A 17,030-nucleotide genomic window follows, 5' to 3' on the forward strand; every position below is an offset into this window, starting at 1 on the left:
ATATATATATATATATATATATATTATAAATAATTCATAATAAATTCTGCGTCTATATCATTATGGAACATATGCAATTTTTTTTAGTAGCCCTTATAATGCCTTAATCGTATGCTAATCTAGTGATTTTTACTCCGGAGTAGTTCATTATTATACAGTTGATTTTTTTATCAAAAATTTCTATTATTTCTATTTCTACGATTTTTGTTATCTTGTTATGGACACGCGCTAAGTGCGATTTTCAAATTACATGAATTATCAAAAACAACAAGTGGCCTATTGATAACAAGAAGTTAATAACGGGAATTAAAATTTCAAAGTCTAAAATTCGATGTGATTTTGGTGATTAAGAATAACATGGAGATTTTGTTATCTTTAGAAGCGATATACACGCATTTATATATTAAGATAGATCTGATTTATAGATACAGAAAAATAAATCTTAATTAATTTCAAACAAAATTTTATTCAAGTTTTTTTTTTATATGTAATTATTTTTATGTTTTTGTTCCTTACATTTTACAGAAAACGCGTGCGATTTTTTTTGCTTATTTTAAAAGTTTCTGAAGAATGAGACATTCCATATCTCAGAAACGTAGAACTAATTATAAATTAAAAATCAATTAATATATATATTTTGTTGATACAAGAAATTCAGTTCAAAAGTTTTTTTTTCTATTACGTTTCTGAACTATGCATGTTCCATCTTCAGGACTTTTGCCAAGAAAACGATCTTCATTCAAAAATTAAAATTTATGACACAAATGCAGCGTTCAAACGTTCATACATAAAAATAGTTAAATAATTCATTGTTTTTTTTATTACCTCTGTTTTACTGCTACGTATTGTAAAAATAATATTATATCATAACATTATTTATAAAAATAATGAATTAAAAATTATTATACAATATTAGTATATTATATATATATATATATATATATATATATATATAATATGTAGCAGTAATTGTTACTGATAGGATACTAAATTATTCACTATACTAGTATATATAAAAATATTAAAAATTATTCTGACAATATTATTACTATTAATTAAATATATTTAAATTTAAAAAAAAATTCTGCCATTATTTAGATGCGCGTTATCGAATCGTATACATTTGCAATGAAAATTTTATTTTATCTTTGACTGTATAATAGACATACAAATATTGATTAATTTTTACTAATTATATAATATACTTACATTTACTTTAATTTATGTCAACGTAATTGCTCATATGGCATACAATTTGATTATATATTATATGTTACAAACAATAATTAGTCAAAATAAGTTTAATATTGACTAAATTATATTATTTGTTTGTCAACAGGTACAATGGGAACTAAATGGTGGTAAATGTGGAATTTGTGGTGATGATTACGCTCTTCCCAGGCCGAGGCCTAGTGAATTGGGAGGCATGTACGATTTTGGAAAAGTTCCCAGAAGAAGTAAGTTCAGCAATCATAAGATAAGACTAAATATTTCGTTAAACAAACATTTATTTAATTATTTAATGATTATTTAACCTATGATGCCCCTTTATTGTTTACTCAATCTTTTATTAAATTTAGTTATCTATTCCCCAGGTATCTCCAAGGCGGACAAATGCCTGTAGGAGTAATGTTGACTGCCAATCATCTAGGATACTTCAAATTTGCTCTCTGTCCAGTAGATGTTTGGGGAGAAGAATCAGAGGAATGTTTTGCTGCATATCCTCTCAATCTTACTACTGGTGAGGATCGTCTGCCTGTACCCACAAGCGAGGTTGGCTGGTACAATGCCACTTTACAACTACCGGAAGATGTTACTTGCAGACATTTGTGGTTCAATGGACATACATCACAGGTAAAGGAACTAAAAATAATAATAATTTGCTTATTGCATAATAAATAGGATCAGTTCATAATGATTTCATCTGTTCTGTAGGTAATTCTTGGGGAATCTGTCCATCCGGAGAAGGAAAATTGGGTTGTGGACAAGAACAAGAAAATTTCAGAACATGTTCTGACATTGCTATTTTCAGTAAAGAGGCACATCAATGGTGGGAGGATATTGTACATGCTCATCAAGCCATTTATCCAAATCCTGAAATCAACGAAACACAAGACAATGAAATTCCAGAGGTAATTGAGGACATTGTTGCTAGATTCTTTTAAAGTTGCGACACTAGGAGTTCATAACTAGAACTGTGAAGAATTTTTGCATTTTGAGCAGTAGAATGATTTTACTGATTGATTACTTAGTCTTTAATCTAATTTCATTGCTTGAATTAGCACTTTTCCCTTGATTTGTAAATATTAGAATACCAAGATCTTTTTCAGTATTATAATTTATTTAAATTTATTACTATATTGTTTTCTGTTTGTGAGTGTATTAATAATAATTATTAGTTCTCAAATTAGTATTTAGTTTTTCAAATAATGTATTTGTAGAAATATATTTTATTTATGATATATGAAATATTTTATTGTTCAAGCTTAGATATAATATAATTGAAATTATAGGAAACATAAACATCACTACATGTGAATATATATAATTAATCTAGAAGTTATGTGCAGCATTTACGTCACCATAAATTGTTTATTACTGCATTAAACCGTGATATCTAGAAAATTATGTAACAATTATAAAAGGAGTTTTTACATATTTTTCACTATAGTACTTTATGAAGACTGTAATAAATTCAGACAGTGAAATTAAAATAACACAATAAATAATTATGAATGAACCTACAATGTATTATGCATGAGCTCTAACAATAATATACTGCTACTATTATTCATTGAATGCCATAATATGTATCCATATTACTCATATTTTAAATTTAAACTTTTAATACAATATTTTTTATATAACGTGTGCGTTAGTTTTTTTTTTTTAAAAGAGCATTCAATTTGTAAGAAAAATAATCCGTTAAGGATTTTAACGGTTATTAACGGATAATTTTTTGAGCAGGTTGTAACCCCATAAAGTCCTTAGCCAATCAGAAATCACTTACAAGCGAGACGTAAATTGTGTCACGGCCTCATGGCGTTCATACGAGCCGGCTAAATAGAAAATGAATGTTTTACGTTTAAATGTGATGACTTTTGTAATATGTATCAAGTGAAATTGTGCTTTCGGGCGATTTTGTGAAAATATCCAGGATGATGAGAAGGACACAATATATGGCGTCAATGTATTGCACAATTATTCCATATTCAACCGGCAACGCCGTTTGTAGGTTGTGCGCATGTTATCTTGATAAAAGGTTAGTGATATTTAATTTTTAGTATCCATTTTTATTAGTTACATTGTAATGAAAATCTATATTCATGATTATTATTGTTAAAATTTTTGCGATGTATGTAAATAGTCGTTCTGACTTCACGTAGACGTGCGTAATATGTTTGAATATAAACAACGTACTTGTTTTTAAGTATTTTATTTCGATAGAAAGTTTCTATCTCGCATTTATTTATACAAAAATGATAAGAAAACATATCACACAGCTTATACTCGTACATCAGAATGAAATTTGATTTGATCCAATAATAAGAAATCTCCACTGTAACTTAGACTAGATATGAATATGGATTTCAAATTATACTTACAATCTGTATTTGTGTAATGAGTATAATATTTTCATAAGTTTCTAAGTTGAGAATTTTAAATTATTTACAAAATGTATTGACCGACATCATCTGATATTCGGTCTCAAATTAATTGCCGAAAGGCATTGTTGATCTGCTAAAAATTAATGTACTTATAAATTAGTATCTCTAGGAAATTGTTTTTTGTCTACTTCCTAACGGAGAAACCGTCTCCTGTAGGATCTAATATCCAAGGGTAATTATTTGGGCACTCCATGCAAGTGAACAGTCTCAAAGTTTCGCCCGGGAGTTCCCGAGTCGTCAGGGGGCACGCGTTTGGCAATGAACAGTAAGGTTGCCCTTTGACGTCGCATTTCTCCTTCCATTCTTGGAAGTCTCTCAGAGCAGTTAATTCTGTTGGATTCTGCATCCACTGTATAACTTGTAACATTGTTGTGAAATAGACTTCGTTTCTGCCTAACATTTCTTCGATGAATTTGATAAGTTCTTCTTTGAATTCCTTCTTAGATTTGAGCCACGATGCGTGGAAATGGAGCCCTAATGGGGCACGGTTGCTGTTGAAATGACGGTTGAAGTTGTGTCTGAGCAGACGAGCAAATTGTTCACCAGTTTGGATATTACTGCAAGAGTCTACCATGTGACAACCGGGGAGAGACTCGTCAAAAGTGGGATCATCTCTGAGAATAAAAACAGTTGATTTAGTTTTGAACTTATTATTACTGTATTACAATTGAAATGGTTCATACCTTCTATCTAATTCGTTCATAACCATTTCCCAAACTGGATGACTTCTAGATGGACAATTGTGTGCATTGCCGTTGCATTTGTGGGGCATTCTGAAGTATAGAGTGTAAGGCCAAATTGGCACACGCCCTAAAGATGCTGTGATAGAGGCATCGTACACAAAGAATTGGTCGCTCATCATTTCAAACTGTTTGTTACCTCCCACTCTCAAGTAAGGTGCCCTCATACCTATAATTTATAATATAAATCATAATTTTTTTTTATTTTGACAAGTATGTTAGTTTTTTTTTTGCTATGACTATAACTTTAAAATTTAAAATTTTTGTTTATCATACCAATAATGGAACCATCAGTAATGTTAGCAAATCGTTCAACGATCAACCTGGCACCAGCCATTTCGGCTAACCAGTCATCATATGAACCTCCTGTCCAATATTGTGGGTCATCTTTGTGGGTCAATGAAAACACTGAAAAAAAATATTGAAATTTAATTACAAAATCGTAGTTTGCAAGTAGTTTTGCTATATATATGTTTTGAATTTTACCTGAGATTTCATGTCCTTTCCTGTGCAAATCTTGTACAGCTGAGTAATTTGTGTATTTGTGGGAAACGAAGAAAGTACCTCTGATTTGGCAACCATTTGGATTTTGTCTTTGTCCATTGAAGATTTCCTCATACAGATCAATGTTGTCTACATTGACTGCTCCGTTGAATGTAATTGTCACCATTTGTGGAACCTATGAAAGAAGTAGTTGTTTACTGACAAATTTTATTAATAGTTGGAAGTCAATATTGGATGTAGGTTTACTTGGTTTGCTTCGATGTTGCCAGGAATTCTAGTACCATCAGCTGAACAGAAACAGTCTGGCAAAACGCATTGGGTTGGATCACAATCTGGTGCTCTGTTGGGATCTGAGTCAACGGCTAAAATAGACAGAAAAATTAATATACATGATATTTATTTATTGCTTTATTTAAACTTACTGCAAGCATTTTCGTCAGATTCATCTTTGCAATCGGGTTTGCCATTACAGAACAGTTCTTTGTCAACACATTCCCCGTTTCCACAGGACAGTTTGCCTTCTGGACAAACTGGTTCGTCAGTCTTGAATATGGGCAGAACCTTCCTAGGTTCTGTAATGGTAATAGTATTATAAATTGAATGGATTGTATTTCATTTGTTATAAAAGCTGATGGTAATGAAACTGTTTCTTCTTAATAAAACCGAAGGACATTTTTTTATTTGTTACATAAAATGTGCTATGCTAATAGGGTTGCGATTAGGATTTGACATTTTGTTAATTTAATAATGGTATGATTACGACATATTAAATACAATGCAAAAGTTCCATGCATTCAAGAATAGTGGAGATGTATGATAATTATGAAATAAAGTTGGAAGAGAATAGTTCGACTTGGTTTGTTCGTGGTTCGTGTCGTTGACTTGGTTCGTACGTCGTGTGTCTTATGATGTTGGTGTTTATGTTTAGTTTGAAAGTGATCACTTACTCTCCAGTTTGTCGCAGTTGCTGACTTTGCCCTTCCAGTCGCATGTCTGCTTGTCCACGTCGAAGGCCAGTCCGGAGGGGCAAGTGATCTGCTTCAGTCCTGACTTGGTACATCTTGGGTTGACGATGATTAAAATCATTTTTCGTTCGTTGTGTATCATTGAAGTCGTCGATAAAGGTACAAATGTAGAAGAAGAAACGACCAAGAGATAGAACAGAGCGAGAATAGAAGAGAGACAAATACGAATTTGTTAGTCACCAACATATAACTATATTTATATACGAAACACATTTGAAACAAAGCAGATTCTTAATTTATTATTAAAATTGCCTTTGGTACATTTTCAGCATTATTCTTAGAATTGAAATAGTATATTTTACATACAAAGTTTGTATACAGAGTGGCCTAGAACTCAATGTCAAGCTGAAAAGGGGTGATGACAGTATTGATTGTAACTTATGAATCATGAAAAAAATTACAAAAAAAATATTCGAAATTCGCTGTTCGAAAGTTGAGTTTTTACGTGATCACGTGACTATTTTTCGGTTATTTTGATTGATTTTCATCATTTTTGTTTATTCACACTTTGGATCCGTATTTTTTTAGAAGCACAGGCATAATAATTTCAAAATTGCACCAAGTTTTCTAGAATTAAGACTATTTATTAAACTATGATTGTTACAATCAATCCTTTCGCCCTGTTTTGACTTGACTTTGAGTTCTAGGATACCCTGTTTAAGCTACATTGCTCTTTATTGAAGAAAATGTACTCACGATTAAGGTAAATAAAAAAAACTAAATTTTATTTCAATAATGTGTTTTTTCTCGTGCTTTGTTTCAACTGCGATTAATAAGAATAAATACAATATAAATTCACAACGATGCACATTTAGAAAGAAAGTAAACATATAAACTTTAGAGGCACAATTTGTCCAGTAGAAGAAGAAATCAGTCAATGATAATAATATAATTGGAATGATTGTTTGTTATTGTTAAATTTCCGTTGGCCAATTTTCATCTTACTTTCCAATTGATCACAGTTTTTGACATTCGACTTCCAGTCGCAAGTCTGTCTGATCACGTCGAAGGCCAGGCCGCCCGGGCATTTGACTTGGGCCAACCTGGTGACCCCGTTCTCGGCGCCGCTGTCGCACCTTATATAATAAATACTTCTTTATAAAATAACTGATCGTTTTCTTTATTATCTTTAATAACAGCAATAAGAACTTTTAATAGTCCAATAAGATGGCTATGTGTGTGTGTGTGGCCTCTTAATAACATGGCTATTGCGCTTTTTGACGAAATTATTCAAATAACTCCAATACAGATGATTTTTTATTGTATACAGTATAATTAACTTCCCGTAGGGTAATTATAGTAATGGGCCGAAAATCGAAAATGAAAATTTTTGCATTTCTCGACGTTTTGAAGGTTTCTGAACATTTTGGCATACTTCAGAAAAAATAATGTGTGTGTGTGTTTTGTATGTCTGCATTTTTTCGTCCACGTTTTCGGGCGCACGGATCAACCGATTTGAATGGTGTAAAAAACATTCAATCCCTATTAATAGGGAGATGTGCTGATTAGTTTTTGGCAAAAGTAGGTCCAGCCGTTACGGAGATATGGAGCAAAGAGTGCAGAAAATAGAATTCGAGTTTTTGAGAGAACATCCGATTTGTATGATTCAAAAAACATTCAGTTCGTAATGACTGGGAAAAGTGGTTATTAGTCTTTGGCTAAATGTTAAAAAAATGGCAGTTTTTGAGAGAACTAAGCGTACGATTTAAATGATTCAAAGAACTTTCTGCTTGTTTCAACAAAATAAATGCTTTCGCAAAAAAAAATTGTTTCTATTTTTTTTCGATAAATATTTTTTGTAATTTTGGATTAAAAATTCAAAAAATCACCCAGGCTAAGCACAGCCTAAGCGCCACTCTGGTACAAATGTTTACCCAAGTGCGTTTAGACTGTCTATGTACTGGAGCACTTTTCCAGTTTTGAGAAAACTATTGAAAAATGTGAAAATGCCGCCAAGCTAAGCACAGTATGAGTGAAAATGTCGCACAAAATTGTTTGCAAATGCGTTTAGACTGTGACTGCGCGGGAGCACTTTTTCAATTTTGTGTAAATTAGGCAACTATTTTTTTGAAGTTGAATTCGAAACGAAATGAGGATTGCTAATGTTCTGGAGATAAATTGTTTTATGATTTACATTTGATTTGCTCAGATATAACAAGATAGCAAAAATATTGAAAGTTACAGTATTTGTAATAATATATTTGAAAACGTTTAAAATTTCTCGAAAATTTCGTTACGGTACGGGAAGTTCCAGCAATTTGCCTTAAGGCACGATGCCATACACCACTAGTTTTCTTTTGCTATCAATATTTTCTAGTAAAAACCGTTGTCACTACGTCCTAGGCTTGTATCGAATAACTAATCGCTCTGATAATTAGGATTACGATTGGCCTGTTATTTTTTGACGAAATTATTATCATTAATAACATCAATTAGAATTTAACAGTCCTATAAGATTGTAGCGATGACTTTTCAATAACGTTGCTATTTTTAGGCAACCCAATGGTAGATCGATCTGTTTTATTCGGTTTTACCGATAGAGTTTAAAAATACAAAAACTTTGTTATACTTTTATAAACTTGAATATATTCAGATAGTCAAAAATGACAAAAGACAATAACTTAGAACAAATGGGCTTTATTAAAATTGAGGTAATGCAAATAGAATTCTCTAGTAAAAACATCACGCTCTCCTTTGCGGAATTAATAATCTCTCTTCGTTAAAGGAGAGAGTAGTTCTTAAATATTGTATTTTTGCCTATTAATTATTTATTGAGCCTTCTCACCTGACGACTTCCCTGCAGTCTCCTTCCGTGGTCAACCTGAAATATTCATCGGCCGGCCTGTCTGCACATAATTCCTCCGGGCTCGAATCCGGACCTTCGTCCTCGTCCTGTCGCTTCACTCGAATTTCAGACCAAACTAGATGAAAGAAAAATAATATATTTATTATTAATATCAATTTTGAAATTATTCGATGTGGCTTGCTTATGATTTCATAAGAGGAAGTCACAAAGTGGCCCGACATTATAAGTTATGCAAATTGTTAATTTTTTGCATGCGTACACACTGAGCTCATATATATACATATAAAATTAACAATATGATAATGTGGTTTGGCATCCAGTTTTTGCTCTCAACTTTCCAAACTATTGCACTTTCATTATGTACTCATGCAGGCAAACATATATATTTATTCATAGCCGTTTAACATTTTTTTATAATTTGACTTATGGTATTATTATCGCCATACGTTTTTTCTTCAACTAGCAATAGCAAAGAAAATTTAAGATACTTAAAAATTTCGAATATGTATCTTATTGCACTAAATTTAGTTAATTATACAGATTTTTATCTAGAATCTTTAGATATATTTTAGATAAAATATATATTTTTATATATATGGTCTTCTGTAAGCAAAAAAAACTTAATGTCCAGTTATTTATCTAGATTTATATTTAGAAGACTATTCGAAACAAAATATATATTTTTCTGTATCAAATATTCCATAACAAGCGAAAATTATATAGAACTTCAAATTTTAACTTGATTGAATTATGAATTTTCTAATAGTTGTTTTAAAATGAGTGGAACAATTTTGATACGTTTTTTTTGTTTTATGGTGACATGATATATGCAGAAATTTTATATTTTCCTAACCTACTCCTGATATGGCAGAGAATAGTCTCTAGGTCCTTACTTACTAATTATATACTATTATTTTTATTATAATAGAATGACAAGGTTGAGTCTTTTAAGCAGGCTTTTTGCATAACTTAATTAATCATGATGTCATTAAATACATAATATATTTAATGGCACTCTAGAAGCTTTTAGATTTCATTTATGTTATGAATATATAATAATATTATTAAGTGAGCCAATGTGCATGCGATTAATTTTTATGGCCATGGACGGCGCAGTGCAATATGAAAGTTATTATTGTTTGTTGGACGTTCGAAGGCGAAAAAGATCGATTCGATCGAAAGAGATACATCAAAATAGAGAAAATTTCTATAATAATCAAATATTAACAGAATCTAAGGCAAGAATGCAGCGCTCTCGATTACATATATATTGCTTTTTAGACATTTCTGTAATTAAAGTCGATTTTTTTATATTCAGAGAAAAATTGAAAAATCATACAACGTCTTAAGACAAACAAAGGTCGATTTGATCGTAATCAATAAATGAAATAGAAAAAATCATGATAATCATAATAGTTAAATATTGACAGAATCTAATGCAATTCTCGTGTATATTGCTCTCCAGGCAAATTTGTGTGAATAGATTCGAATATTTTTAAATTTAGAAGAAAACATGATTTTTTAGAAACTTCATATATATATATATATATATATATATATATAAACAAAGTTCGTATTTATGAGACATCTATCCAATCATCAAAAAGACAAAAAAAAACTGAGTTCGGTTTAGATTTATTTCTAGGCGAATTTATGTAGTAAATGAATTCGAATAATTGTAAATTTAGAATAAAAATGATAAAGAAACTTTCGATATTTAAGATATTTTATATATATGATGAATACATAAAAAGTTGTGATTTTTTACAAAATTAAGCCCGGTGCACACGACGCCAGTATTTATTGTGACATATTTTCTGTCAAATTTATATCATAAGGTGTACAAAGAAACTATTTTATTGGAATGTAAACATAAAACATATATGTGCTAGGATAAATCTATGTGATGATCTTATGTTTTATTTATAAGAATTAAATACAAAAATTAAAATAAAAAATAATAAAATGCTATAGACATATTTTACGTTCAAAAACGATAAACGTTCGACAGAAAATATTACAAGAAATACTGGCGTCGTGTGCACAGGGCTCTACAAACGTTTTCAATTCTCATTTGTCTAGTGTGAATACATACAAATTATGTAAAAATTTAAAAAAAACACAAAACATTCATAAAGATAATCTAAGGAGTGTATAACAAGCATATTTATGAACTGGAAATATTTATTCATATTCGTAATAAATAATTGCTAATTTTCATGTTTTCAAAAATTGTTTTTATTTCACTAATATGTTTATTATATTGATAGCTGAAATAGTTTTTTTTAAACTATGTATATGTATTCGCATTAGAGGATAAGTCAAATGAACATTCTAAACGTCAAGATTTATTAAAAAATAAAATCTCAGTTTTTTTCTTTTGATAATTTGCTAGATATATGTAATCAGCACTACCATTTATTTCTTAAATTCGTCATCAACAAAAAAAAGTTTTTGTAAATTAATAAAATACTGAAGAGCAGTATATAACATAAATACATTAAGGGGCACAACTAGTGTGACCGCCTAAAAAATTGGTGAATTTTGGAAATTTATATTGAAACAACTACTTTATCAATCAATTCAAAATTTTAGGAATATATTTATGCATGTTTTAAGAATACATAGTAAAATTTTTGGAGAAAAAAATTAAATATTTTTTGAGTTATCGTCGATCTCCAACGGCGCGACAAAAAAAGGCCCTTCACTGCTGCAGTGATTCCGGCCTTCTACGTGGATGAAATTTAAAAGAAAAAATTCTCGCTAAACTAGGTAATATTGTCTGTAAAATGAACTACGATAAAAAAAATCAAAAATCGACAAAATGACGGAGTTTTTTTAAAAAAAAGTCGAATTTTACCGCCAAAATTCGACTTTTGATCCGATCAAAAAATTGATAGTTTATTTTACGGAGAACTATATATAGAACATGTAAAAAAATAGATAGTGATCGGATCATTTGTTTTTGACTAATCGCTGCAGCAAATTCGGAAAATGCTGTTTCGAGAAAAACGCGTTTAAAGATTAAATGATCGTTATACTATATAATACTATATAGATACTCTTTAAATGGCTGTAACTCAAAAACTATTTAAGGTATCGATTTAAAATTTTGGTATGTTATTTTTAAAGGTATAACGAATAGCCTATCGAAATATGGAAACACTAGTTGTGCCCCTTAAATAAAACACGAAATATTTCATTCGTTCAAAGGCGCAAGTAAATCAAAATATTTGTCTAAAGTGAAGTTTGAGAATCGCTGAGATCGATTAGAAAAAAACCTCGTCAGTTATCTAATCCACACACCACACACCCATGTTGTCACCTGTGGCATTTCGTGGTGTTTTCATCGACATTTGGCCTCTGACATTTGACGAAAGCTCACACACCATCAGCATTCAAATGTCAAATCAGTGACACACGTCTCGACATTTCATCATCAGAATAATATAATTGTTAATAGATATATATATGCATCGATGGAAATTAAATAAGGAAGTTATAAGACGTTGCTTTAACTTAACCATCAGGCCTATTGCCCAAGACAAAAATCATTTTATAAATTTTTATTATGGCATTTGAGATCGTACAAGAAAGTAACATCATTTGAAATTATTTTATCAAATATCACGACTTAAGTGAAAAATTTGAATAATTAAAGTGTCCTCGAAATTTGTCACAAATGGAAAAATGAAATTAATCCAAAACGTTACGAAGTTTTAAAATAGCGAAATTATATAAAAAAATATAGTAAATACTAAAACTTACCAAAGACTTTTTCTTAGAATATAACATTAAATTTTTTAATAATCTGTATTATTTTATTACATTATTTCATCATTACGTATGGCATAAAATTAAGCCATATATTTAACAATTACCAGAATAAACCATTATATTTTGTCTTAATTCTATTAAAATTATACGAGCATCTATGTTTTTAGTTTGTTAGGTTCGATTTTACTTGTTTTTTTATTCTAGGCCAATTTTTATCATCAACATATATTTTTTATACATTTTATAGTTAGTATAGCATATTTAAAGCTTTCTGCTCTCTATAGTTTTGAGAAAACTTCGAAGTTCAATTCAATAAATAATTTAATTTTTATTTTTGTCGCAATTTGAAATTTACACAGTCAATTGTGTATATTTTAGTATTATTATTAAGATGATTCTTACATTCTATTTACGGTCTTTTGTTTTAAAGGTCGACGCTAACTTATATGCAAATAATAATGAAGTTTATATGAAAAATACCGGTTTTGTAGTAAAATTACATGCATGCAGATATTCAAATACACACACACACACACACACATATATATATATATATATGCATTAAGTTTATATTTTTGCTAGAATATTTTATGCAATATCAAAACTCTATCCATAATGCTACTATATATAGTAATCTCAATATAAATAAAATTCTCAATATAAATAAAATAAAATAATTTATTAAAAATCTTTCTACTAAATAATAAAAATTTAAAAGAAAAATAATTGAATATTCTATTTAGTTCCATTTCCATATACAAATAATATCATAAAAATATTGAATTAAATTCGTAAGTAGTAACTTGGTAAAATTATTAAAGTAAAAAAATAAGAATGATACATTTTAGAGACTTGTATTGGAATGGTCTTCAAAAATTTAGTAGAATATCCAAAAAATATTATTTCACTGGATGAATATTTTATGTATATATATATATATATACATATATATATATATATATATATATATTTATCGCATATGTATTTTACTTTTTTTTTACTAACCTGATCCAGTCAATACACAGACTGTCATCAGCAGACAAAGGAACCGCGCCAATCGCGCCATCTCTGCTAGGGTGGCGCAAAGTAAAACTCAAAATTTCTCAAAAAAACAATTGAAATGAACAAAAATCAATCAATTATTATTTTTGTTTGGCGAGATGTTTTCACTCCGGCATCTGGCCGTACACTGCCAAAGCCAAGTAATTGGCGGCAGGTGATATTTATACACTTTTACCGATTGATGTGTGTGTGTGGACGGAATGTGTTTGTGTGGGTGATGTATGTATGTATGTATGGATCTGGTTATTTTGTTATTTTGTGTGCTGGTGTCTGTGTGAATAAGTGAAAGTGAGATCTTAAGTTGTGTGCCACGTTCTTTCTTTATCCCGCACTAAAATTTTGTCTCGTTCTCGCACCTGGACAGGCAAGTATTGATGTTAGATAATATCAAAATTAGAAAAACGGATTTTCTGGCGAAAACGTAAACTTCTCATTCGGAAGCTAATGGATAATTATTTTGTAAACATTGAATTTTTATTATTTTGTGACGAAATGAAATGACGAAGCTTAATTATTTTGTGACGAAATTATTTTGTGACGAAATGAAATGACGAAGCTTAATTCAATAAATAAATTAAATAACAATTTTTTAACAGTTTTTTATGTTTAATTGACGATATTTCGTAACACAGTACGTTCCATTATCAGGATTTTTCTGCAATTAGGATCTATTAATCAATATCACTTTTTCACGGCAATTTCGTGTGTTGATTTACCATTGCTTTTTTTGATGGGTAAAAATATCATCAAAGCTAAATTATGGCTTGATAGGTGCTATTTGGACTCTGTCAAATCTGGCCAAATGGTGGAGAAGTGATTTGCTGATTTTATTCGTGGCCATAAAGACACTGACGATGCTGAACTCTCTGGAAGGCCAATTGTGGTGGTTACACCGGAAAACATAGAAAAGTTCACCGAATCGTTTTGGAAAACCGAAAAGTAAAATTGCCTGAGATAGCTAACACCCTGAAAATATCAATAGAACGTGTTGGACATATATTTCATTTCACCAAAAGCATAACGAGTTGATGATTCATAAGAATTGAGTATTTGGAGCTGTTTGATCGAAATAAAACTGAGTTTTTGCATCAATATGTTACCATGGATGTGGTTTCACCACTACACTCCGAAGTCGAGTAGCAAGAAAGGATCCGCCAGGGCAAGGATATGGCGTTAGTTTTTTGGGATTCGCAAGTAATGATCTTCATCAACTATCTTGAGAAAGGCCCGACCATCAACAGTGACTATTGTATAATATTTTTGGAGCAGTTGATGATAGAAATCGAAAAAACGGCACCATTCGAAAAAAAGTGCTGCTTCATCAGGACAACGCACCAAATTACCAATCCATGAAAACAGTGGTAAAAAACATGAAATTGGACTTTCCAACTCACTGTATTCTCTCGATCTGTTCTTCAACGTAAAGAAATTTTTGTCAAAATGAAGGTATTTGATCGCCGAATTTTGTGGCAAAGTCCTCGGAGGAAACTATAATATATTGAATAAGAAAAAAGAATATTGCCAAAAATTGGGTTTTTCTTAGTTATCCTACGGACTTATTGAGTGATGTGTCATTTGTATTACGTAGAATTTGGTCGCGTTTCATTTTTTTAAATTAATCACGTATATCTTTTCTTTATTCTATATTTAAATGAATCTTATCTAGAAATGAACTTAGGCGTAAATTTACGTGCTACAGTTAGTGTCGCTTCTAAGGAGTGCGGAAACTATTAAAATTAAGGTGATGGCAAAGTGACCTTGTATGCGATCTGTTTATACTTACTTTATCTATGAATTAAATCCAACTTCAATATATTTATTGAAACACATTTGTTCTTTACTTTACTGCATAAAAAAGTCCTCATTTAAGTTTTTATTCAATTCTGCGAGCGGTCGAGGTTTTACTTGACTCATCACTGTGAGTTCTTAAAAGTAATTATAAAAAACATAAAATTGACTGCTAATAAACAAATGACGTGTGCAACAATATATTTTTTATGTTTTGGAATAAAGATCAGAATTTAAGTCGTATGCTTTTTTAGTAATTACAATTTTATATAGAGATTATAATAGATATATTTTTTTCATTAAATTTTTATCTATCAAGATTAACGTAATACTGCAATTTGTTGTGTATAGCTTTTTTTCTTATAAACATATTTTAATTTATATTTATAAGTGATATTGGCTAATAATCTAATGAGCATATTATCCTAATATAATATCTAATATATTAGTTTAGAATTCCTTAATCGAATTTTCAATTTTTCCATGTTTCGATAGGCTATACCTTTAAAAATAATATACCAAAATTTTAAATCGATATCTTAAATAGTTTTTGAGTCACAGCCATTTAAATAGTATATATATAGTATACAGTATACGATTATTCAATCTTTAAACGCGTTTTTCTCGAAACAGCATTTTCCGAATTTGCTGCAGCGATTACTCAAAAACAAATAATCCGATCACTATCAATTTTTTTATATGTTCTATATATAGTTCTCCGTAAAATAAACTATCGATTTTTTTGATCGGATTCAAATCGAATTTTGGCAGTCCAAAAAACAACCAAAAATTTTGGGCAAAATTCGACTTTTTTTAAAAAAACGCCGTCATTTTGTCAATTTTTGATTTTTTTCATCGTAGTTCATTTTACAGACAATATTATCTAGTTTAACGAGAATTTTTTCTTTTAAATTTCATCCACATAGAAGGCCGGAATCACTGTAGCAGTGAAGGGTCTTTTTTGTCGCGCCGTTGGAGATCGACGATAACTTATAAAAAATATTAATTTTTTTCTTCAAAATTTACTATGTATTCTTAAAGCATGTATAAATATATTCCTAAAATTTTGAAATGATTGCTAAAGTAGTTTTTTAAATATAAATACCCAAAAATCACTGTTTTTTTTTTAGGCGGTTACACTAGTTGTGCCCCTTAAACATGTTGGGTTTTGATTTTTTGTATATTAATTTAAAAAATAATTAATCAAACAGTTCATGTCGATTAACTGAAATCTCTGCCTTCTACTTTCCTTCGATCTAAGAAGTCGAAAGAGAAATTACAATGAGCGAAATATTATATGGTGTATTGGTAAGAAGTCTAATAATCATCATATTGTTCTATAAAATGATGGCCTCACAATCACAATCAGTATGCATTCATTCATTCACAAAACAAAATGTGAAAATTTTAAACTTATTTGTTTGAAATGAATTGAATCGAAGAAGTAAAAGTAAGTCAGCTGGCACCCGATAAAAATAATAATGTCTTTCAAAAGTGCAACTTTCTTTTCGTTAATGACCTTCAAACACATTTACTGCATTTTCGCTTTTTTATAACCTGTTGTTGTTGTTGTTGTTTTCTACAATTGACGAGCAATGAATTATTTGGTATGAATCAATCATCAATAAAATTATATAAATTTACTCAATTATCCTATATA

General features: G+C 29.9%; 2 protein-coding genes and 1 pseudogene across 3 annotated transcripts in view; 1 reads left to right on the top strand and 2 right to left on the bottom strand.

Annotated features, from left to right (window-relative positions):
* LOC113372678 overlaps positions 1-2,165 on the top strand; it is an 18,556-nt pseudogene extending 16,391 nt beyond the window's left edge.
* LOC113373299 (nuclear distribution protein nudE-like 1-B) overlaps positions 1-17,030 on the bottom strand; it is a 71,787-nt gene that overhangs the window by 35,086 nt on the left and 19,671 nt on the right. The window lies entirely within an intron of this gene.
* LOC113373298 lies at positions 3,793-13,710 on the bottom strand. Of its 2 annotated transcripts, none has more exons than XM_026613606.1 (9): positions 13,526-13,710; positions 8,723-8,858; positions 5,860-5,972; positions 5,335-5,484; positions 5,159-5,274; positions 4,895-5,087; positions 4,685-4,816; positions 4,352-4,577; positions 3,793-4,282 (listed from the first exon to the last, which is right to left on the bottom strand). In XM_026613606.1, exons 1-9 carry the CDS (start codon positions 13,584-13,586, stop codon positions 3,793-3,795), a joined length of 1,617 nt encoding a protein of 538 aa, XP_026469391.1. In that variant the 5' UTR covers positions 13,587-13,710. The 2 variants fall into 2 exon arrangements, with proteins under 2 accessions (XP_026469391.1, XP_026469390.1); XM_026613605.1 differs by lacking the exon at positions 5,860-5,972 and adding an exon at positions 6,883-7,013.

The sequence above is a fragment of the Ctenocephalides felis genome, unplaced genomic scaffold (assembly GCF_003426905.1).
Source record: "Ctenocephalides felis isolate EL2017-DRISC unplaced genomic scaffold, ASM342690v1 CF-g0.4_SCAFFOLD_01604, whole genome shotgun sequence".
NCBI lineage: Eukaryota > Metazoa > Arthropoda > Insecta > Siphonaptera > Pulicidae > Ctenocephalides > Ctenocephalides felis.

Bases quoted from the DNA above. Each gene is read 5' to 3' on its own strand.
- LOC113373298 (XM_026613605.1), bottom strand. From the start codon at position 13,586: ATGGCGCGATTGGCGCGGTTCCTTTGTCTGCTGATGACAGTCTGTGTA. The intron at 7,014-8,722 runs GTGAGAAGGCTC...TTATTATATAAG, and splicing joins GACTGCAGGGAAGTCGTCAG to GTGCGACAGCGGCGCCGAGA. The intron at 5,275-5,334 runs GTAAGTTTAAAT...TGTCTATTTTAG, and splicing joins ATCTGACGAAAATGCTTGCA to CCGTTGACTCAGATCCCAAC.